The 25417-nt window shown below is 37.0% G+C and overlaps 1 protein-coding gene across 1 annotated transcript in view; it reads right to left on the bottom strand.

Annotated features, from left to right (window-relative positions):
* POU2AF2 (POU class 2 homeobox associating factor 2) overlaps positions 1-25417 on the bottom strand; it is a 78116-nt gene that overhangs the window by 6735 nt on the left and 45964 nt on the right. Inside the window, exons 4-5 of the mRNA XM_056794423.1 lie at positions 7620-7662; positions 2369-2670 (exon numbers count right to left, since the gene is read on the bottom strand). Coding sequence (XP_056650401.1) covers positions 2369-2670; positions 7620-7662 — 345 coding nt within the window. The remainder of the gene's footprint in view (positions 1-2368; positions 2671-7619; positions 7663-25417) is intronic.

The following is a 25417-nucleotide window of genomic DNA, read 5'->3' on the forward strand; positions in this document are numbered from 1 at the left end:
CTCCGTATATTGTTGTGTCCCAAATCCTTGATGCTGAACAGAAGGGAAGGCCAAAGCCAGGCTTTCACAGAACCAGGTGGCCTCCAATTCGAGTAAGCCTTGGAAGGTCTCAAAAGAGACCTTTCCAGCCCAGCCCAGCCCAGCCCACAAACCCCAACTTTAATGCAGCCTAAAAGTAGACTAGTAAAAATTTCTTCCCTTGGTTCCTGGAGGTTTTTCAGTCTTTTAAGAATGCTTGGTTAGTGGAATTGTGCGACTAAGGGAAGGGGAGGGAAAGAATATGATTCTTGTAACCAAGGAATAATATTCTAAATTGACTAATTAAATACAATTTTAGAAGAAGGAGGAGGAGGAGGAGGAGGAGGAGAAGGAGAAGGAGAAGGAGAAGGAGAAGGAGAAGGAGAAGGAGAAGGAGAAGGAGAAGGAGAAGGAGAAGGAGAAGGAGGAGAAGGAGAAGGAGAAGGAGAAGGAGAAGGAGAAGGAGAAGGAGAAGGAGAAGGAGAAGGAAAAGGAGAAGGAAGAAGAAGAAGAAGAAGAATGCTTGGTTAAAGTGGGCAACTGGGTATCTCTGTGGATAGAGAACCAAGCCTTGAGAAGGAAGTTCATATCTGGCCCCAGATACTTCCTAGCTGTGTGACCCTGGGCAAGTCACTTCACCCCCATTGCCTAGCCCTTCTATCTCTGAACCAATACACAATATAGATTCTAAGAGGGAAGGGAAGGGTTTAAAAAGATTAAAAAAAAAGAATTCTTGGTTAAGATGTAAATACCACTGAGAGCTTAATACTCCAAGCCTTTATCAGAGTTTACACCTTATCAGGGGCATACTCAGCTAGAAAGAACCATGGAGGTAGGCAGTGGGACAGGAACTGGTCAGGGAACTTCAGAATCCCAAAGGAAGGAGAGATGTTGAAATGAAAGACAGGTGACCTGTTTCGTAATTTTTACTGCTATATGGCTCATATGCTTTGCAGGCCAGAACTCCCATGTTATTTCCTTGAATATTTGGGGGACACATTTGAATTCTGTCTTTTAGTTCTTGCATCTGTAACATAGGGTGAAAAAGGAGATAGTGAGAGTGAAAAGGTCTGTACCTGTGCTTTCACTGGTTTAAGGAATTCCCAGATAACTTCATCTACCAGTATAGGTGAGTATCTTCTTTGCAGTCACCCCTAGGATGCTGGAGGAATTTCCCATTAAATAGCCTATGCAAGAACACCAGCTAGACTTTATATTAATTAATTAGTTAGTCCTTATAGTCTGTATTAGAGAGATAGTTACCTACAGTCCTGACTGGTCAAGGTAGCAAGGAGGACTTAAGCCCTTGTTTTCCAGGTTCCAAGATTGACTCTCTTCTATTCCACACTGCCTCTTGAAATGAATTAAATCTGGGGCAGCTGGGTGGCTCAATGGCTTGAGAGTCAAGCCTAGAGATGGGAGGTCCTAGGTTAAAATCTTTTTTTTTCTTTTTCTTTTCTTTTTAAATTTCTCTTTAAATACTTTCCCCCTGGTTACATGATTCATTTTCTCTCCCTCCCCTCTTCCCTTCCCCCTCCAGGAGCTGATAAGCAATTCCACTGGGTTATACACCTGTTATCACTTGATATCTAGGTCCAAATCTGATCTCAGACACTACCTAGCTGTGGGACCCTGGGCAAGTCACTTAACCCCCTTTGCCTAGCTCTTACTGCTCTTCTGCCTTGGAACCAATACCTGATAATGACTCTTAGGTGGAAGATGAGGATTAAAAAAAAGACATTAATTTAATCACTAAAATCCATTCAATATTAATATAGTGACAACATAATGAATCAGCATTTGTCTACAGGATGAATCTTTTTTATTCAGGTCTCTCTCCCTCTCTCTCTCTCTCTTTCTCTCTCCCTCTCTCCTTCCTTTCTTTCTTGCTATTTGTCTTAGAATCAGTACTGTGTATTGATTCCAAGGTAATAGTTAGGCAGTGGGGATTAACTGAATTGCCTAGGGTGATACAGCTAGGAAGTGTTTGAGCTAGATTTGAACTCAGGACTTCCTGTCTCTAGGTCTGGCTCTCAATACACTGAGTTACCTGGCTGCCCTTGAAACAAATTTCTAAGAAGGGCTTTCCCCTACTGAGCATCATAGCAGTCATGTTAGGCAGTGCCATACTATAATCTCCCTGCTTCTGCTGCTGCTGCTGCTACCTAAAAACATTTTAGAAGCTGTACCTGGACTCGATGGGCATAAAGTCTCTTGGTAAAAGACCGACTTCCCCATCAGCTTCACCCTAGTCTCAGTGAATATCTGAATTTGATTGCCAACCAGGTGGGGCCAATCTCGAAATGCGTCCGGCTGTGAACTCTCTCTCCAAGAATCCCAGAATACTCACAAATACGAAGTGCGTGGAGTCACTCGAGAAATGTGGCTGCAGGAGTGGCGGGGGCAAGGGCGAACCACTGAACAGAGAGCTTGTGTTGGGGGTTAGAGCCGATGGGCGATAGTCTCCATAAGGCTCAGGAAAGTAGGATTCCAGGATCGGTGGGTAATTTTGCACTGTTGAGGATTCACAGGAAAAGGGTTTCGCCAGGGTTGATGGGTAGCCGTCATTGGAAAATGGTTTAGTGTTGTGGAAATCCGAGTCCGATAAAAAAGATCTTCTTACACCATAGTAACCTGATGTTGCAGGTGAACCTGTTGCTAATTTTAAAATAAAACAAGCCAAAGAGGGGAAAACTATTAAGTCTTAGTGACAAGAGCTGGTCAATCACCTCTGGCTCTATTGCACCTTCTGGATCCACCCTGATACTAATACTAAACATCCATGGCTAAGTATCCTGGAAAAGTGCCAAGTTGACCTGAGATACCACTCTTAAACGCCTTGATCAACTATCTTATTTATTCTTCTCTGAAGTGTGATTTCATCAGATACTACTTGGGAAGTCTAGCAGGTATATGCTTATATTTCTCAACAATCTGGCTCCGACCTATCTCTCCGATTACGATTTTCTCTCAAATGTTTTGTGTCCCATTCACAATGGAATAATTGCTATGCCTTTTTGAGTCTGTGACTTGGCTGGTGCCATTCACCCTGCCTGAACCCACTCCTCTTCTCTGTCTCCACAAATCTCCACTGATTAAAATCAAGGTCTGTCTCCCATCTAGCTTTAAGGTTTAGCTTGGGTGCTCTACTCTCCAATAAAACTTTCCTCACTTCTCTAGTCAGAAATAATGTTCTCTTCCCTCAGTTTTTCATAGTATCTCTTTGCACCTTGTTTTTGATTTTATTATATTTAGATTTTCCTGGTAATTTGGTGACTGTCTCACCTCTACTCTTTGGAGGGCAGGGATAAGGGGAAGAACCATGTTTTTTCTCTCTAAATTTTTATGCATGGGGCACCTCCAGTACTGCCTTCCCTCACTCAGAGTAAGTGCTTGATATTTGTTATTTCATTGAATTAATCAACTTTCAATTCCTCACGCCCAAAGTGTACACAATATTGGCCTACAGAAATGGACACGAAGGAAACAAAACAAAATAAAAATGCCCTTAAAATGATCTTTAAGTTTCATGAAACTTTCTACCTTCTCTGGACCTTCTATTGCCTGCTCCTTCTGTACAGGTCATTGTTCAAGCTACCTTTGCCTTTGGACAAGGAGAAGGGTTGGATTCCAGTTTACGTGGTTTTGTATTTAGCCACTCAAGAAATATTAATTAAATAATCTACTTTGTGCAAAGCACGGTGGCCACTTGATGTGTGTGTGTGTGTGGGGGTATTTGAAAGCACTTAACACAATGCTTTGCATGGACATTCAGTAAGTGTCCATTGTTGGTGACAGGGGCAATTGGGTAAAAGCTAGGGCTGGTATTTTCTGGTCTTCACTAAGTTTACATTGTCTGCCTCCCTCTAGTGGCTAATATGTGATCCTTCACCCAGGTCAGACAAACAGAATGTAAAGCCTGGGACTTTTTAAGAGTGAGAGAAGGGGCAGATAGTTGGCTCAGTGGATGGAGGGCCAGGCCTGTGCTCAAATCAGGTCTCAGGCACTTCCTAGCTGTGTGACCCTGGGCAAGTCACTTAATTCCAATTGCCTAGCACTTACCTCTCTTCTGCCTTAGAACTGAGGAGACAGACAGAGAGGTTTTAAAAACAAAAAAAAAGTGAGAAGGCTGGGAAGAAGCTAACAGGAGCTAAAGGGACAAGAAATTCAATTCAATTCAACAAGCATTGTGTTGTAACTATACTATCATCTGGGAATACAAAGACAAAAGTGAAACCTGTTCCTGCCCTCAAGGAGCTTATAGTCTAAATCAGAGCAAAGATGCCCAACAGAAAAGGAAATACAAACTATTTACAGAGCAGTTTTGGGAAGGAGGGGTGTGAAGAACTAAGAATTGTGGGGATCAGGAAAGGCTTAGTTTGGAGACTGTACTAGAGCTGTGTCTGGAATGGAGATGAGGAATGTAAGAGGTAGAGATGAGGAAGGAGAACTTTCTAGGCATGGAGAACAACCAGCCTATGCAAAAGCAAAGAGAAGAAGGAAGGAATATTACATACAAGGAGCTGTAAGAAGGCCAAATTGGCAGGAACAGAGAGTGCATGAAGGGGAAGAATAGAAAATCAATTTGGAAACCCAGTTTAGAGACAGTCTGTGATGGACACCAAATGCCAGAGGAGGAAGTAGAAGATGAATAGAGTCACATGTGAAGGAAGGTTAGATGGCAAAGAAAATGTTCAATATTACTTTCTAACTCTACAGTTCCTACATTTGAGAGAAAAGTCACATTCTCAAAGGTAGGTAACATGCTGCTTTTTTTTTTTTGCAGCGGAGGGGTGATGGATTATCATCCCCAAATACACATAATGGAAAAAATAAATACTCTGCTGACTGAGATATATTAATTAATTCAGTGCAGAATCACGTATCCTCTCAGAAACTGTGGCCCTTTCACAGAAGGACAACTCTGACAAATCTATTATTCCATTTCTTTTTTTTTTAACCCTTACCTTCCTTCTTGGAATCAATACTCTGTATTGGCTCCAAGGCAGAAGAGTGATAAGGGCTAGGCAATGGGGGTTAAGTGACTTACCCAGGGTCACACAGCTTGGAAGTGTCTGAGGCAAAATTTGAACCTAGGACTTCCTGTCTCTAGGCCTGGCTCTCAATCCACTGAGTCACCCAGCTGCCCCCTCCTTTCTTATCCCAAGTAGAAGAAGAGGCAAAGTAGAGCTAGAGAGGGAGTTTTCAAGCTCTGAACACCAATTCTCTTTTTGTACCTCATACTTTTTTTTTTAATATATGTTAGCCTTATCTTTAGCATTCATGTGGAAACTCTACAAGGTCAGGGATCGTGTCTAACATGTTCCTATCTCTTGCAGATTTAGAGATCTAGATTTAGAGAGGAATTTGAGAGATCATAATCTAACCTCTTCACTTTACAGCTGAGGAAACTGAGGTGCAGAGAGGTGTGGTATATAATCTGTCCAAATATTTACAGGCAGTAAATTGCAGTCCTGAGATTCAAACCCAGGAACTCTGAAGCAGAATGAAATTAGAATTCTCCAGAAAAACTGTAAGAATGGCATTGTAATCCATTCTATTCCATTTTAAGTTCTGCATCCAAAAACTTCTAATCCTGCCATAAATTGGAAGATTGCACTTACAGCCTTTGTGTTAAGGGTGATATTCCAGGGAAAAATCTTCACAAGTGAACATAAAATCAATAAATAAAGCTGTGTTTTGCACAACAATATTTAGAGCCATGAGGGTGGGTAAAGCCAAGAATGGAATATGTAAATCATGTTCCCATGCCCTCATATCCAAATTTTCAAATCCTGGATAGAAAGATCCTACATACAAAAAAGAAGATAATTCTGATGTTAGGCATATAGTAATTTTCAATTCTCCTTTTATTTTAAAAACCCTTACCTTCTGTCTTGGAATCAATAGTGTTCATTGGTTTCAAGGCAGAAGTGTGGTAAGGGCTAGGCAATTGGGGTTAAGTGACTTGTCCAGGGTCACACAGTTAGGAAGCATCTGTGGCCAGATTTGAACCAAAGACTTCCTGTTTCTAGGCCTGGCTCTCAATCCAGTGCTTTTCTTAAAAGGAAAGAAAACATGTTAAGATTTTTAGATGAAATGAGAACTGGTCATCAGTAGCCATTTCAAGGTTCAAAGAGACAGAAAATGGAATCTGGGAATTCAGGATGAAAGACTTTCATTAGACCTTGGGTTCCCCACTGAAACACTTTTTTTGACTTTGTCATTGGTACTGATGGTATTGACACTACCATTCATTCATTTAATAAACTTGTATTAAGTGTTAACAATGTGCACACCATTGTATTGGTAAATCTCCAATGTGTAGAATTCTCTACCTTTTGAAATGGTGGTACTTTGTTTTACTTTATCCACAAATTTTATTCATTTGTTTGTATGTTTGCATGTTGTGTCTCTCCCTCCCCCATACCACCTTTGGGGGACCATAAACTTTTCTGGGACAGATAGATTTTGTTTTTGTTTCTCCCTTCCCCAACACAATATCTTTTCCATAGTAGGTGCTTTAAAACATTTGTTGAATGAGATTGAATAGTTCATTGCTGGTGGTACAGACATAAAGCACAAAACAGACTAACCCCCTCAAGAAGCTTATATTTTCCTGGATGATGGAAGCCTGTCTCTCAGAAGGATTCTAGACAATATGGAGGTTTGAATTTTATTCACTTCTTCAGGAATGGTCTATGAAACTCCATTATTACAGATAGATTATATTTTCCTCTCTTTTCTAGTTACTGCTTCTTAGACTAATGGGATGTCAGCTCCTTTACAAAATTCTTTAGAATGTGTGCTAAATCTGTCCTCTAGGTACTTGTGAAGGGAATGGGAAAAGTTTGTCATTATTTTCAAAGATCTAATTGCTGAATGGATTAATTAATCAGCTTTCTCTAGACCAGGGGTTCTTATCCTGAGGTTTATAGACCAAAAACAGGTCCATCGATATATTTTGGGTGGGGAAGGGGTCTGTGATTTTGGCTTTAATTTAATTTTTATTGCTAAACCCTTACCTTTTACCTTAGAACTAATATTAAAAGTTGGTTTCAAACAAGAACAGTAAGGACTAGGCAATTGGGGTTAAGTGACTTATACAGGCTCATGCAGCTAGGATATGTCTGAGGCCAGACTTGAACCTAAGACTTCCCATTTCCAGTCCTGGCTCTCTATCCACTGAGCCACCTCACTGCCCCATGAACTTGTTTTTCAAAAAAATTGAGAACTGTTTTTCAATATAATTGGCCTCCTTTGCAACCTGTATATTTTATTTTAAGCATTTAAAAGCATTATTTTGAGAAGGAGTCCATAGGCTTCCTCAGGTTTTTAAAGAATGTAAAACAAAAAAAGTTCAGAAGCCTTACTCTAGACAAAGTCTGATTATCCTGAAAAGGGTGCATGCTTTCAAGAGAGTATATAAAGATAATAATGAATATACTAGACTATGTGTTAGTGACTATATATTTTAACATAACTATTGCACAAAACAATATTATTATTTAGTGTTGTATGATGTATATGCCAGATGGAAGTCAGATTGCCTGATTTTAACCAAAAAGTAAATAGTTGATGGAACTGTTTGTTGTACTCACCTGGCATCTGGACAAACGGAGACTGAGAGGAATTGGTACCACCCTGGAAAACAAAGACAGTCGGAATGTGTTCTCCTGCCTTTCCAAAGTACAAGCCAAAAGACTGCAGACATTTTGCAGTTTTCTTTTTGAGAAGCTCTGAAGGTACAAATTTCAAGTATTATAGGGGCAGGTGTAGCAAACAGAAAGAACTCAAGCTCTCAAATGCTAACAATGGTTCCAGGAATGTGAAAATAGAAGAATTTATCTTTTGTTATTTATTGTTTACTTTCTTATCTTAAGAACTATGAGTGGAGACTCTGGTTCTAAGGTACAGGGATAGGACTGTGAAGTGAAAATATGGCCCTTTAAGTTAAGTTCAAGGGAGGTGACATGCAATAACTGACAGCTCAAAGATGTGTGTATATATGTGTGTGTATGTGTATGTATATACTTCATTTGAACCTCACAATAAAATGATAAAGGAGGTACTATAAATATTATTTCAAATGTGGAGACTGAAGCACAAAAACTAGCCCATGAACAGCCTGTGTAGCAGAAACACTCTAAGCCCCAGGTTCAAGAGGTTTAGATTCTCTTCAAAGTTGAAATATTATCATGATCATAATCATAGAATTTAGTGCTGGACAAAGGAACAATCTCCCCTCTTTGCCACCACCCACTACTGACCAACAGCCCAATGATCAATAAATGAATCAGTCTCCAGGCAGTTTAACCTAAGAGCTCTAGCCCCATTCCCCTCATGCCTTCCCACCCACTAGCCATTGTCTAGTGTAATTCAGTAAGTTTTTCTTTTCCTCCTTCCTTGCCCATCATCATCCTCCAATAGTTCCCTTCACATCTACTGAAGACCTGGAAAAGAAGTTCTCACTATCAAAGTCCTTGGCATCATCAAATGACTCAATACCAGAAATATTTATGGTTGCATTAAAGAAAACAAAGTTAAAGAGGATGAAAAAACTATCTGCCTTGTCTTGTACCTTGAAGACCACTGGATCTTTCCTTCTGACTCATGAAATTTCCTATTCCTATTGTCTCCCTTTTGAAAAGGTAAATTCCTTGAGAGCACTGTCTTACTCTTTATTAAAATCTCCAATGCTTGGTATAATATATGTTTCATTATTAGTAACTGCTTTTTCATTCATTTATCCATCCATCCATCCATCCATCCATCCATCCATCCATCCATCCATCCATCCATCTATTCATTCCAAAGAAGCTGAGGCCCAAAGAGAAAGTCTGCTTTTGAGTTGCAATGTCTAATATTCTAGTTCTGAGTTCTCAGCTATGATGTTAGTACTCTGGAAACTTCAGCATAAAGTTCTTTTCAGTACAAAATTATCAAAGACCAGAATGGTTTAGTATCTTATTAACATATTACATGGAAAGACAGTAATAGACCAAACTACAATAGCATATTTACTTGTTTTCTTCACCAGTCTACCTACCACAGTTAGTTAGAAGAGACATTCATACTCCTTAAACGCAACCCTTTTTTCAGAAAGTTTGTACTATACAAAGTATAAGTGGGTCATCTGAAAGATTATTATGGCCAAAATTTTAAGAATCCTTTCCTTTTTCTGACATTCTTATTGATTAAGAAAATTCTATGTGGAAGACCTCCAAGAACTGATGCAGGGCAAAAGGAGAAGAATCAGGAGAATACACAAAGACTGATACACTGTGGCACAATAGAACGTAATGGACTTCTCTACTAGCAGCAATGCAAGATCCAGGACATTTCTGAGGGACTTATGAGAAAGAACTCTATCCACATCCAGAGAAAGAAATGTGGGAGTAGAAACACAGAAGAAAAATAACTGTCTGATCACATGGGTTGATGGGGATATGATTGGGGTTTTGATGTTAAAAGATCACTCTACTGCAAATATGAATAACATGGAAAAAGATTTTGAACAATGATACATGTATAACCCAGTGGAATTGCTTGTCAGCTCCAGGATTGGGGAGGAGGAAAGGGGAGGGAAAGAACATGAATCATGTAACCATGGAAAAATATTCTAAATAAATTAAAAAATATTCTGTGGCTCTCTATTACCAACAAGATTAAATGTGAACTCCCTTTGGACATTTAAAGTCCTCCACAGCCTGCTTCTAACCTATCTTTCCAGACTACTTTAATATGATGCTCTCTCTGACATGCTATGCGCCAGCCAAGCTCCTCTTGTTGTCATTCCTCTCATATAACATTCCATCCACCACCTCTGTGACTCTTGCTTAGAAAGCTCTCACTCTTTGCTCTGTTGCCTGGAATTTCTAGCTCCTTTCAAGTTACAGTTCAAGTGTCATATTGCACATGAGGTCTTTCATGACCCCTTCAGTTGTTAGTGTTTCTTCCCAACATATTATGTATTCTCTCTGTTTCTGTCTCTTTCTATAAGCATATACATTACATATACACACATACAGTATGAGCATATATATGTGTATACATATTTACAGATGTATATGCATATTTGTGTACATATAGTCATTTATTCATTCATCTACTATTCTTTTATTCATTCATTTGTTTATCAGTGCATGTGTTTTCCCCAAGGTAGAAAGAAAAACTCCTTGCAATTTACAAATGCCTAGTACCATATCTGGTGCAGAAGAGAAGCAATAAATGATTGTACAACCCCTTTTTAATTTAATATAATCAAAATTATCCATTTTATATCTCAAAATGTTCACTATCTCTTGTTTGGTCATAGATTCTTCCCTTCTGCAAAGATCTGACAGGTAAACTGTTCTATGCTTTCCCAATTTGTTTATGGTATCACTCTTCATGTCTAAATCATTTTGCCTTTACTTGATGTAGGGTGTGAGATATTGGTTTATACTTAGTCTCTGCCATACTGTTTTTAGTCTTCCTAAAAAATTTTTGTCAAATAGTTAGTTCTTGTCCCCAAAGCTAGGATTTTTGGTTTTATCAAACATTAGATTGCAATGGCCATTTACTACTATATATTTTGTATGTAATCGATTACATTAATCCACCATTCAATTTCTTTACTTTTAAAAAAACCTTTATTTATGTTTTAGAATAAATACTAAGTATTTATTGTAAGGTAGAATGTAAGGGTTAGGCAATTGGGCTTAAGTAACTTGCCCAGGATCACATAGCTAGGAACTGATGCCAGAGTTGAACCCAGATCTTCTTGTCTCCAAGTCTGGCTCTCTTTCCACCATGCTACCTACCTATCCTTCATCCTTCTACATCTTAGCCAATACCAGATTGTTTTGATGATTACTGCTTTATAGTACAGTTTGAGATCTGGTATGGCTAGGTCACTTTCCTTCACATTTTTTTTATTAATTCCCTTGATATTCTTGACAATACATGATTATTGAGTTTAACCATACATTGGCAGAAAGAGGATGAAAGGAAGAGTTACTGTGGTTACTTTTAATAAATAGATGGGAAGAGCAGGAGTATGGGATTAAAGTATCCTTGATTTAGAACTGGAAGGGACCTTTGATGTTGTTCAGTTTAACCTTTCCATTTCAGAGATGAGAAAACTGAAGCTGCAAAATAAAGTAACTTGGCTAAGGTCACAGAGGTAAGAAGAAGAATGTGTGGATATGGGAATCTCTCTGCATTAGACACCCCTCTGAACCTTTATCTTATTTATTTGATAACGGTGGGAATAAAAAGGGTAGAGTTGTCATGAGTATAACCATGAAAAGGTGACTCTGTTATGCTTCCCTGGTGAAAGAAGAAATAAATATCTATACTGAGGCTCTTGGATTCCATTACTAATAAAAATACACTATTTGAGTGAATATCATCTCACTTCCACCTCTTCTCCAAAAAAGATGATAGCAACACATCTGACTGCCAAAAGAGCTGCCCCAAAATGATGCTGTTCTGAGACAATAGTCTGTGCCATTGAGACTTCTTTTCTTTTCATTCATTAACTCCTTTTCTTATCCTCATCACCTTCTTGTCTGCTTTCTTAGCGCTTCTTCCTCTTCCATGGTTACATTTACTGATTGATAACTATATTGACTTCTAAAATTGCAATAACTAACCCAGCCTTCTAAGAATAATGAATTTCATTTACTATTTAATGAATCTTAAATCTTGAATGTAGAACCCTATGCTTTCCTATGTCCATATACTTCCTTGCTATTTCTTTCTATTACAAATAGTTGTGGAGGAAGCTAGAAGGCTCAGTGGAAAAAGTGTGAGGCTGGAGATGGGGGGTCCTGGGTTCAAATTTGCCCTCATATACTTAACCCTGATTGTCTAGCCCTTACTGCTTTTCTGCCTTGAAACCAATATCTAGTATCAATTCTAAAATGATTAAGCATTTTTAAAAAATGGCTGTGATAGTTTCTCTTTTCATCTCCCTTCTTGCAATGTTTGGGGAAAAAAAAGAGTAGAGAATGCTTTGGTGATTGGAATGACAAAGATTATTTTCCACTTAAAATCAATATATCTTATGTGTATATATTTGTTTGCACTATATCTCCCCCATTAGACCTTAAGCTCTTTGAGGGCAGTGATCATGCTTTTGCTTTTCTTTATAGCTCTAGCATTTAGCACAGTGACTGGCACAAAGTATAAACCCTTAATAAATGCTTGTTGATGGGCTGACAATAACTTTTCAGGTGGCCTGTTCCCATGGAGCCCAGTTTCAATTCAAATGCTACACTGACTATATAACTATGCTCTGAGTAACAGCATAAATCCCCTCTTGCCTTAATTTTGTTCAAGCATGAAGTTTTCACTTTCACTCTATTCCTCAGTATCACAAAATCATCTTTGGTAGAGCTGGAAGGATAATAAAGTTCAACCTCTTTATTTTATTTAAAAACAAAACAACAACAACAAAAAAAACCCTTGCCTTTCATCTTAGAATCAATACTGTGTATTGGCTCTAAGGCAGAAGAGCAATAAGGGATAGGCAATGGGGGTTAAGTGACTTGCCCAGGGTCACACACCCAGAAAGTGTCTCAGATCAAATTTGAACCCAGGACCTCCTGTCTTTAGGCCTGGCTCTCAATGCACTGAGTCACCCAGCTGTCCCTTTTAGTTTATTTAAAAAAGCCAGACAAACTCATCTTCTGTCTTAGTTGTAAGACAGAAGAGTGGTAAGAGCTAGGCAATCAGGGTTAAATGAATTGCCCAGGGTCATAGAGCTAGGAAGTGTCTGAGGCCAGATTTGAGACCAGTTCCTGGGCTCCAGGCCTAGCACTCTATCCACTGTGCTACCTTGCTGTCCCAGTTCCTTTATTTTAAAGCTAAGACCCACACAGGTGCCATGTGTTCCTTAAGGTCATATAAGTGATGCCATCACAGGGTCATCAATCCAAGTCTGCCTTTTTTGGCCTATAAAGTTACCAAGCATTGTGGCAATTAGGTTGATTGAATGTTAGCATTAGTTTATTTCTCAAGACTCAAGTTAGAAAATCCAAGGTTTTTTACTTAAGTGTGAAGGGAACAACACTCCCAAGGGAACAGTAAGAAAGTAGTAGGAAAAGCAGCTTATTTTTTAGTTTGAATAATAAATATATTGTGGTGGGATAATATGAATGCCTGCTTTTATCCTCTGTGCTCTGGATGGGCTCCCTCAGACCTTCTGCACACCTAGGTTCATCTTATAGGGATGTTAGTTATCCATTTAAATAATACACTCCCTAGAGAAGTCATTGGTGCAGGACAATTCAGTCTTGTACTGGGGTATTCACCAAGTCTATTCTTCTAGTGGTCCAACAGAAAGAACACAATCTAGGAGACACAAGTACTATGTTCTATCCTGGCCCTTCCATTATTTAATTATCTTAAAACAAATTCCATAACCTCTGCTCTCTGTGTTTCTATTTCATAATTTGTCAAAATGGGAACAATAATACCTGACCTACTTCACAGGTCTACTGTGAAAACTGAATAAGATAATCAATAAGAACACACTTTGAAAAAAATGGAGAGTGCATACATTTAAAAAACATTTTAGGGCTAACCTGACAGCAAAGGAAAGTAAGTAATAAATGTTGGAGGGGATGTGGCAAAATTGGGATACTAACGCATTGCTGGTAGAGTTGTGAATTGATCCAACCAGGCTGGAGGGCAATTTGGAACTATGCCCAAAGGGTGCTAAAAGACAGTCTGCCCTTTGATACAGACATAGCACTGCTGAGTTTGTACCCCAAAGAAATAACAGGGAAAAATACTTGTGCAAAAATATTTATAGCTGTGCTCTTTGTGGTGGCAAAAAAAGAAAAAGGAAAATGAGGGGATGCCCTCCAATTGGGGAATGGCTGAACACATTGTGGTATATGTTGGTGATGGAATACTATTGTGTTCAAAGGAATAATAAAGTGGAGGAATTCCATGTGAACTGGAACAACCTCCAGGAATTGATGCATAGTGAGAGGAGCAGAACCAGGAAAACATTGTACACAGAGACTGATACACTGTGGTACAAGTGAATGTAATGGACTTCTCTACTAGCAGCAGTGCAATGATCCAGGACAGTTCTGAGGGACTTATGAGAAAGATCCACATCCAGAGAAAGAACTGTGGGAGCAGAAACAGAAGAAAAACAACTGCTTGATAACATGGGTCGATGGGGATATGAGTGGGGATGCAGATTCTAAATGATCACCCTAGTGCAAATATCAATAATATGGAAATAGGTCTTGATCAATGACACATTTAAAACCCAAAGGAATTGCACCTTGGATACTGGAGGAGGGTTGGAGGAGGGAAGGGAAAGAACATGAATCTTGTAACCATGGAAGAATACTCTAAATTAATTAATTAAATAAAATTTCCAAATTTAAAAAAAAAAAACATTTTTGGAGCATCTAAGTGGCTCAGTGTATAGAGAGCAAGGCTTGAAGATGGGAGGTCCTGGGTTCAAATCTGACCTCAGATACTTCTTACCTCCATAACCCTGGGCAAGCCACTTAACCCCAATTTCCTGGTCCTTACCAATTCCTTACTTAGTATTGATTGTAAAACAGAAGTTGAGGGCTTAAAAAAAGATATTAATGAACAAGAAAAAATATCTCCTTTTAGGTAACAAGGATATAGGCAGTGGCTACCTGGTCCAAACAGACTGGATACTCTAGGGATCTATTTTCTTAACTGAAATCAGTAGTTCTTTCTCTGGTGTAAATGTCATGTCCTTTTTGAGTACTTTGTCAATTTTTGATATGGATGATATCAGGGCAATAATGGCTTCAGATTGTCTTATACAATATCGAAGAAATCTAAAGACTGAGTTAGTGTAAGGATTAGACAGGGATTTTAGTAGAAAGATTTTCTAGAACTGGAAACTTATTTGGTTGGTTTAGGAAGAAGTGGTTTAGAAATTAGCCTTCAGAATGAGGAGTAAAAGTGATGAGAATCTGGCATCATATGCACATACTAATTTTTAGAATCCTGAGAAGGGAAAACTCATATGCACATCAGTTTAATTCTTGTTTGAGCATTCACATTCACCCTTGTACACCTCCACCTCCATCCCTTTACCCTACACCCACCTATACCCATACTCCACACATACACTCATACTCACACAATGCACCTCTTCAAATTCTAACCCTAACACTCTCTCTAAAATCGATGGCAAAATGAATACTGACTGGCACATCACTTTTGACCAAGAAAGATGGTATATAATTTTCAGTTTGCATACGGCAAACAACAGGATCCTGCAATGCCAGGTAGCCAAATTTAGAGGTTTATATTTGAATGAAATTTGCCAGCCTGCAACTTCCTGTAGCTAACCCAGCAGCTTCACAGCTGCCCCAAAAGCCCCTCCATGAAAATGAGTTAATTTGAACTAATAGGTCACTGAGGTTGTAAAGTGATAAGATTAGGAATTTTCCTTGTGCACATTTGTGCAGGCGTTTTTATGGCCCTGTAATATCATTTTTTTATGTGTGCCAACTTAGATGGGTGCTTATATTGAAATGTATTAGACTTCCTAAATATTTTTCAACACAATTCCAGAATAAGATTATTTCCTCAGTACTTTGAGATGCAATATTAATTACATGGCACAGGAAGAGTTTCTGTCTAAAATTACAGATGCTACCATTGTTTTTGATCCAATAGCAACCATAGCCATTTGTGTCTTCTTAGTGTCAATTGTCAAGGCAGTCAAAGCTCCTTATGGATTTTTAAAAAAAAAGTTTTTCTTGCTTGATTTTTCATATTCTCAACATACCTTTGATAGAGAAAGGGACTACTACTATGATGTTGAACCCCCTTACATATTGCAGATTTGAATATATCACATGTCAAATAATAGAATGAAAGAAGTGGAAGAACCTTAGAGTTCTTTTTTTAGAATCAATACTAATTCTACAATTCTAATACTAATACTAATCGGTCCTATGACAGAAGAGTAGTATGGGAGTTAAGTGACTTGCCCATTCTTTAGACTTTTAAAAATATTATGTAAGGTGATAAGAAACCATTAATTATTACCCTCTATATCATACATAGCTAGGAAGTGTCTGAAGTGAGATTTAAACCCAGGATCTCCCATCTCTAGGTTTGGATCTTAATCCACTGATTCTCTTAGCTGCTCCCCTTAGAGCTCTTTAAAGAGAACATCTTTTTTATAGAAGAGATGACAAGAATATAGACAGATTAGATGACTTACTCAAGATCACAAAATTATCTAGTAACTAAAATCCAATTTTCCAGATTCCTAGGCTGATGACTTTAGTTTACCTGCAAAATAAATACCCTTACAAACCCATAGACACATATGTATATGTGGACACACACATAAATGTATGTAAAGTAAAAGACTCAAATTATTATATAATATGATACTTTTATCCTTTTGATACTAATATATAAGAACTAGACAGGAAGGTGTGGTGACTAAGATACCTCAGTACTCTAGTGAAGCCAAGAACCATACTCAAGCATTCCAACTTGTTTCAATGTTCTAATCATGAGCCAATTCTTTTTTCTTTATAAGGTGATCTACCATCCATATTGCTCTAATGCTTGGCAACTTTCAGTAGCTCCCCTTTACCTTTAGGATAAAATAAAATTGTTTAGTTTGGTGTTTAAGCCTCTATGATATGACTTTGACCTGAATTTCTAGCCTATTTCCATATGATTCCTCTGGACTTGATATACCACATAGGGTGGACGAGTAGCTATTCATAGCTATTCAACTTGAACTTGACATTCTCTCTCCTGCTACTGTGCAGGAATCACTTGCACAAGCTATTCTCTCATATCTGGCATACATTTGTGCATGTTGCTCTCTCCTGTTCACCCCCACCCCCAAAGACTGTCTCCCAGAAGTCCCATTTTCCTTCTTTCAAGGCTCAGATTAGTTGCTAATTGCTCCATAAAACCCTACTTGATCCCTCTACTCCTAGTCCTTAGCATTCTTGAGCTCCTCAAGGTATGTTTTATTGATTTATCTTATATGAGCTAGGTGTTTTCCTCTAATTGTCTTAACATTTGGGAAGTGTCAGTGTATAGCTGGGGCTGACCATCTTTTGTGTGTCTAATTCTTGTTACCTGATTATCTTGTTTCCTTTTCTTGTCCTAAATGTTCTTGTTAAGTTCTATGAAAGTCAGTTCTTAACATATTGATGCCTCCTTGGATCTACTCTATTCATTTCTACTATCCCCTCCTTTGGGTTATTTGTAATTTCATTTCTGTCAAGGATGTTCAATGTTCAATGTTCAATGATCCACAGGCCACAAAGTATCAGTGGCAGAATATTAGTGTTAATAATGGTCTTAATTCTTTATTTATTAAGAATGATTAAAATAGGTTCTTCATAGTTAAATACATTTGTGGATTTCTGTGAATCACCAAGACTCTGTCTGACTTTCCACATACAAATCAGCTTGATCTCCTTAATTCTGAGCCTCATTATCTACGGGCAGTACCTGTTCCTCCTCCTCCCTCCTCCCCCAACATAATTTGCGCTTTACTTCCTCTGTACTTTGGCTCTCAACATGCTCCTCACCAGAAATGTCTTTCATTTATTGCTATAGAGGGGATTTCCTTTACATGAAGAAGTTTGATTTACATATTGGTGGACTAACTCCATTAAATGACCATCCAGCTACATCTCAGAGTCTGGACCATATGTGTTTTTCAACTATTTTGTTTTTAAGTGTAGAAGATTAGATTGATCTCTATCTATTTCACTAGATTTCAGTGATATATTCCAGTGATACAGATTTCACTATACAATCCTGGAAGTGAAGATGAAAAATGTTAATTATTGTTAATAATATTTATCTTAATGTCCATCACTATCAACAAAGAATCTTTCCTGTTTTTGTTTGTAGCTAGGATAGGCTAGGCTAGATTAGGATAAATAGGCTGGGATAAACACCATGTTCAGAACATTTTGCAGAAACCTGTGAGTCTCCATGTTCTAAAACTGGAAAATGATACTATTGAAGGTGTTTAAAAGTATGCAGAAAGGTTAATACATGTAATATGCATTGCTGAAACATTCTTTGGCTGGAGTGAATAGAAATTATCCAAGAATAAGGTGTTAGAATGAAACAATTAAGTTTACTCAACCAAATAAGAAATACATATTGAGTACCATTCATATATAAGGAGGTCAGATAGGTAGTACAATAGATGAAGTACCTGACCTGGAGTCTTCCTGAGTTCAAATCTGGCTATACTTACTAACTGTGTGATTTTTGACAAGTCACTTAATCCTGCTTGCCTCAGTTTCTGTATCTGTAAAATGAGCCAGAAAAGGAAATGGGAAACTACTTCAGTATCTTTGCCAAAAAAAGTCCAAATAAGGTAAAAAAAGAGTCAAACATGACTAAAACAACTCAACAACAACAAAATCATATACAAGGCATCGTGGTAATATAAAGACAAATAAAACAGTCTCTGATAATATAGTTGGGGAGATAAGTATGAAAAGATAACAAAAGACCAAATATGATAAGTGCCAAATGAGTAGTAGAAACAAGTACTATCTAAGTTCAATGGAAAGAAAGATCCTTTTGAACTGATTTGGACAAGGAAAGCTTTGTGGGAAAAGTGAAATTTGTGCTCTTTTTAAAAAGTTTTTTTATTTAATTAAGTTCGAATATTTTCCCATGGTTACATTATTCATGTTCTTTCCCTCCTTTCCCCCCCACCCCCTTCCATAGCCAATGAGCAATTCCATGGGGTTTTATTTCCATATTATTATTTGCAATAGAGTCATCATTTAGAGTTTACATCCCGAATCATATCCTCATCTAGCCATGTGATCAAGCAATTGTTTTTCTTCTGTGTTTCTACTCCCACAATTCTTTCCCTGGATATGGATAGCGTTCTTTCTCATAAGTCCCTTAGAATTATCCTGAATCATTGCATTGCTGCTAGTAGAGAAATCCATTACATTCAACAGTACCACAGTGTATCAGTCTCTGTGTATAATGTTCTCCTGGTTCTGCTCATTTTGCTCTGCATCAATTCCTGGAGGTTTTTCCAGTTGACATGGAATTTTAGCACAATAGTATTCCATCACCAACATATACCACAATGTGTTCAGCCATTCCCCAATCGGAGGGCATCCCCTAATTTTCGAATTTTTTTGACACTGCAAAGAGTGAGGTTATAAATATTTTTGTGCACATATTTTTCCTTATTATTTCTCTGGGGACAACCCAGCAGTGGTATGACTGGATCATAGGGCAGACAGTCTTTTAAAACCCTATGGGCATAGTTCCAAATTTCCATCTAGAATGGTTGGATCAATTTACAACTCCACCAGCAATGCACTAGTGTCCCACTTTTGCCACATTCCCTCCAATATTTATTACTTTGTTGTCATGTTAGCCAATCTTCTAGGTGTGAGGTGGTACCTCAGAGTTGTTTTGATTTGCATTTCTCTAATTATAAGAGATTTAGAACACTTTTTCATGTGCTTGTTGACACTTTTGATTTCTTTATCTGAAAACTGCCTATTTGTGTCCCTTGCCTATTTATCAATTGGGGATGGCTTGATTTTTTTTGTACAATTGATTTAGCTCCTTGTAAATTTGAGTAATTAGACCTTTGTCAGAGGTTTTTGTTATAAAGCTTTTTTCATAATTTGTTGCTTCCCTTCTAATTTTGGTTGCATTGGTTTTCTTTGTACAAAACTTTTTAAATATAATGTAACCAAAATTATTCATTTTACATTTTGTAATATTCTTTATCTCTTGTTTGGTCTTAAAATCTTTCCCATATATCTGACAGGTATATTATTCTATGTTCACATAATTTACTGATAGTTTCCTTCTTTATATTTAAGTCATTCACTCATTCTGAATTTATCTTGGTGTAGGGTGTGAGATGTTGATTTAGACCTAATCTCTCCCATACTGTTTTCCAGTTTTCCCAGCAGCTTTTGTCAAATAGTGGGGTTTTGTCCCCAAAGATCAGATCTTTGGGTTTATCATACACTATTTTGCTGAGGTCATTTACCCTAAGTCTATTCCATTGATTTTCTCTTCTGTCTCTTAGCCAGTACCATATTGTTTTGATGACCACTGCTTTATAGTACAGTTTTAGATCTGGTACTGCTATGCCCCCATCCTTCACTTTTTTTCATTAGTTCCCTTCATATTCTTGATCTTAAATTCTTCCAAATGAACTTTGTTATAATTTTTTTTCTAATTCAGTAAAAAAAGTTTTTTTGGTAGTTTGATAGGTATGGAACTGAATAAATAAATTAATTTGGGTAGGATAGTCATTTTTGTTATATTAGCTCATCCTACCCATGAGCAATTAATGTTTTACCAAATATTTAAGTCTAATTTTAGTTGTGTGGAAAGTGTTTGGTAGTTGTGTTCACATAGTTCCTGTGCTTGTCTTGGTAAATAGATTCCTAAATGTCTCCTATTTTCTAGGATTATTTTAAATGGAATTTCTCTTTCTAACTCTTGCTGCTGAGTTGTGTTGGAAATATATAGAAATGCTGATGATTTATGTGAGTTTATTTTGTATCCTGCAACTTTGCTAAAGTTTTTTTTATTATTTCCATTAGCTTTTTAGTTGATTCTTTAGGATTCTTTAAGCAGACAATGTGTCGAGTCTTCAACAAGAAGTAGACTTTCAGTTGGAGATAATAGTGATGGTTCTGAGGTAGGAAAGTACAAATTGTGTTTGGGAATAATTTAGTTAAAGCAGAGAGTTAATAAGGAGTATTGTGTATCTACCCTAATTTTTTCTTATAATTCTAAAGCTTTAAATTGGTTTACATAACTTATATTAAGCATTACAATTTGAGATAGGCATTATTTTCATTCTAGATAGAAGACTGAGGTATGGAAAAGTTAACTGATTTGGTTTTTGGTTCTAGAGCAAGAACTAAAAATGAGGTTTCTATGATGCTATGATGCTGCTGCTGTAAATTAAAAAGGATATTACCTTAACTACCTTAACATATATACTTCCCTCATATTTGTTTAAAGATATGATCATTTTTTAATATAAGTATAATTCTTTACATATATTCCTTACAATTACAATTTAGTCTACCATTCTATCCCATTAACTAGCCCTTTGAATTCTTTTATCATCATCTTAATCCTCATTTGGCTTAATATCTATGCTGAATTTGGCACTGCTGACCATGAATTCCCTTTCAAAACTGTCCCTTCCTGGTTGTGTGAAGACAGCTATACTCATAGTAGAGCTATGCATTGGTCCAATCATCTTGAAATAATGGAAAGGAGCTGACAAAAATATCACTTACCCTGAGACCTCACTTCTAAGCATTTTACTTCTTTTCAAAGACAGAAAGGTCTGATATAAACTCAAATATTCATAGTGGCACTTTTTATAGTTGCAAATAACTAGAAATTGGGGAGTAGTTAAACAAATAGTGGTATGTGAAAAAATGACCCATTACTTTGCCATAAAAAATGAATATGAAGAATACAGAGAAGCATGGGAAGACTTATATGATCTGAAGCAAAATGAAGTCATTAGAATCATGAACACAATACATGCAATGAGTACCAAAATATCAATAGAAAGTAAAACAACACAAGAAAATGCAGGCTGTATACATTTAATGATTAAACTTGACCCCACAAAATAGTGAAAAAAGTGAATCTGTTTATCTTTTTTTTTTTTTTTTGCAGAGCTGGGGGATTTTAGATGTAAAATATTATGTAAGTTGCTGATGACAGTTAATTTTGCTGTCCTGCTTTCACTCCACCCCACTCCCCTTTTCTTTTTTCTTTTTTTCCTACAGAGGATGTCTCTCTGGATAAGGGCAGTAGAAAGGGGTATACTGGGAAATTCAGATGATATAAAAATAAGTGCTATCAATGAGAATTTAAAAATAGAATAAAATAAATAAAATGTTTTCCTCCATGAAATATTCTCTCTTCTACCCCATCTCTCCCTCCTCTGGAGTAATATAGTATTTTTTATCACAACTATATATTTTTAACATTATATCTTATATTACAATTATTCACATATGTTTTATCTCCCCTACTACAAGTTCCATTGATCCTTCACACTTAGTATATATTAGTATTCAATAAATATTCATTGAATGTAAGAAGCCTACAAAATTAATTTCCTTCTGCTTTAGCTATCCAATTCCCTAAGACAATTTTAATCTGGGGCACCTGCTTTATCTTATGCTTCACTGGGAGAGGCTTACAGAATTCTCAAATTCAGATGACTTCTTGAAGTTTTACCATGAAAATTGAACAGTCATCTTGGATTGAACATATAATTATTTTCAGGGCATCTTAGTATGTTTTCTGTTAACTAAAATACAAAATGAAACACATTTTTGGGGGCAGCTAGGTAGCAAAGTGGAGAAAGAACCAGACTCAGTCAGGAGGACCTGATTTCAAAGTTAGCCTTAAATACTTCTTAGCTGTGTGACCCTTAACCCCTATCATCTACTTAATCCTTAACCACTCTTCTGTCTTGGAATTGACACTTATTATTGATTCTAAGTCTTGGTATCGATTTTAAGACAGAAGGGAAGGGTTTAAAAAATACATCTTGCTGTTCGGTCTTTTGTGCCTTTGGAACATGGCTTGTGCTAAAGTCAATTAGGATGACCAAAGGCACCCTGAATGCTGTGCAGATCAATCCCATACTTTTTGCTTGATACTAAGCTGGTACAGAGTTTCAGCAGTGTCAGTTGGTCTTGTTCTTACTGTTTCAATGAAAAACTGATTATTTTTATGAGATGTGTGAAAGAATTCAACACTGGAAAACAGTTTTAATTTCATGATATTTAAAAATTGATATGATCAGGAGAACAGCTGAGAAAATAAGCTGCTTGTGAAAGTTTTGCTTTTTGTATTTCTGTGGTTGTGAGGGAGCAGGTGGTTGGGTGGGGAATATGGCAGCAGGGAAAATGTGGTTCTGTTTTCAGAACAGTAGGACAGAGCAGTCTTCCTAACTTCAAACAATGGGCTGTTCTGGATAAATATGCAATGAAAGAATCAGGGAAAATAAAGCATTCATAAAAATGAATGGGAATAATGTGGTCTGTACCAGGGCCACTGGAGTTTATGAGGCATTGCTCATTCAGAATGGGGTTTTGCTTTGTTTTTTTTTTTTAATTCCTTTTCTCAGTCTTCTAAAGGAGTAAAGTTGGCTATTTTAGTGATATGATATGCAAAGTGATATATTCTGACCATGAGCCAAAGTAGTTGGTGAGGCTCCCAGGTTAGACATGAATTCTCTTTATCACACAATCTATTGAAAACTACAGAAAAGAGGCACCTCTTCAACATAGAGATCAAAGACAAGCATCTTATGCCAATGGGATGGTGACCCAACCAGCTAAAAGGAAACAAACTGCAATTTTTATAGAAGATTTAAAAATCACTTTGTCCAAGCATAGAGATCTTAGATAACTTTTGAAATAAACATTAAAAAATTAAATTATTAACAAAGTAGGGGAGATATCAGTTGGATAACCTGGTGACTGAGCTCTTCTGCAAGCATGTAAATGTCATGGAAATACTTCAAAAGGTCTGTGATTTCATCTATTACTGCTGCTGATACAAATCATAACCACACATACCTAATTATGAAGTTTCATGAGTTGCTGTGGCCAAATACACTAATCACCTATGAACAATGTTATAGTGATGAACCTTTCCAAACTTAGGCTGCTCCTCTGATGGAAATCTGTGGCTGGGATCACAGATTAAGATTTTTCATTTTAATGAGACATACTAGATCTGAGCTCTGTTGGAAAAGTCTTTGATAAGTTTACACTGGAATACAACCTTACTGAAGCTTACCCATGCACCTGTTCACTGAAATAAAAGTTGTGAAAGTAACAGGCTGAATGAGTCTGAATGCAGATGGAAGAATATAATTTTTCACTTTATTTCCTTCATAAGTTTTTTTTACCATAAGTGATGTGTTTTCTTTCACAACATGATGAACATGGTAATATGTATTGCATGATAGCACATTTAACCTATATCATATTTCTTTCCATCTTGGCAAGGGAGAGGTGAGGAGAAAGAAAGAACATGGATCACAAAATGGTATAAAATGATTATTAAAATAGTATCTACATGTAATATGGAAAATAAAACTATAATAAAACATTTAAAGTAACAAGCTAGAATGTACAGTCATAACAGATGAAGAGATGAAAAGGATGTTTAGAATTTTCTTATTCCAGATTTTTAAAACGCCTATTATGTTATTAACTCAAATACAACATTAACTTTATTCTTGCTCCTTGGACAAGTCACTTGAGTTCTATGGACCTCAATTTCTTCATCTGCAAATTGAGGGGATGAACTAGAGTTAGAACTTTCTAACTGTAAATCCAGGAACCCTTTGATGTAGGTTTTTCCTATCTTTCTATGCCTTTTTAGGCTATGGATCACAGTATGTCTATTCTTTCCTTTCTATTTAATTATGATGTTCACATTACATATATTTTTAGTTTTGAAGATGATTACAATAACCATGAAGTTGATAGTTGTTGCAATCTGAGCTATAACCTGACAATACATATAGCTAATTATCGATTTTTCAAAGGATGATTGTCTGATTTCTGGCTTATCCAAACCACTGACTTCTTAGGGCAAATAACTACTCACTACATGTTTAAGGTATGTTGGTATTATAAAACTGTAAATGATTTCTAGGAAAACTATCAAAGAAGCACCTAAATGATATGGTATCATAAAGAACCTGTGAAGTGAGCGGATTTTATAACCTCAGCAGGAAAAGTATTTATTTCTCAGAGTTCTTAGTATGTTAGACTTAATATATTTTTGAATTAATTGAGAATATCTAAAGGTTATGAACAAATATTTTCCAAATGAAGAATCACAAAGTATCAATGATCACTCAAAAGAATAATTCACCTTTCTAATAAGATACATGCAAATCAAAAGAACCTTGAAGTTTCATTTCACTGCCTGAAAATTGGCAAACATGACAAAAATGGCAAAGTCAGTTCGTTAGAGAATTTTTAGGATGATAGGCACAATGATACATTAAAAAAGATTTTTAAACCCCATACCTTCCATCTTAGAATCAATACTGTGTATTGGTTCCAAGGCAGAAGAGTGGTAAGGGCTAGGCAATGGGGGTCAAGTGACTTGCCCAGGTTCACACAGCTAGCAAGTATCTGAGGTCATATTTGAACCCAGGGCATCCCATCTCTGGTATTGGTTCTCAATCCACTGAGCCACCTAGCTGCCCCCACAGTGGTGATGGAGTCATGAATTGATATAACCATTGGAGAAAGCAATTTGGAATTCTGCAAAAAAGTAAAACATTGATGTCATTTAACATACATTCCATTCTTGAATTTGTACCCAA

The sequence above is a fragment of the Monodelphis domestica genome, chromosome 4 (assembly GCF_027887165.1).
Source record: "Monodelphis domestica isolate mMonDom1 chromosome 4, mMonDom1.pri, whole genome shotgun sequence".
Taxonomy (NCBI): domain Eukaryota; kingdom Metazoa; phylum Chordata; class Mammalia; order Didelphimorphia; family Didelphidae; genus Monodelphis; species Monodelphis domestica.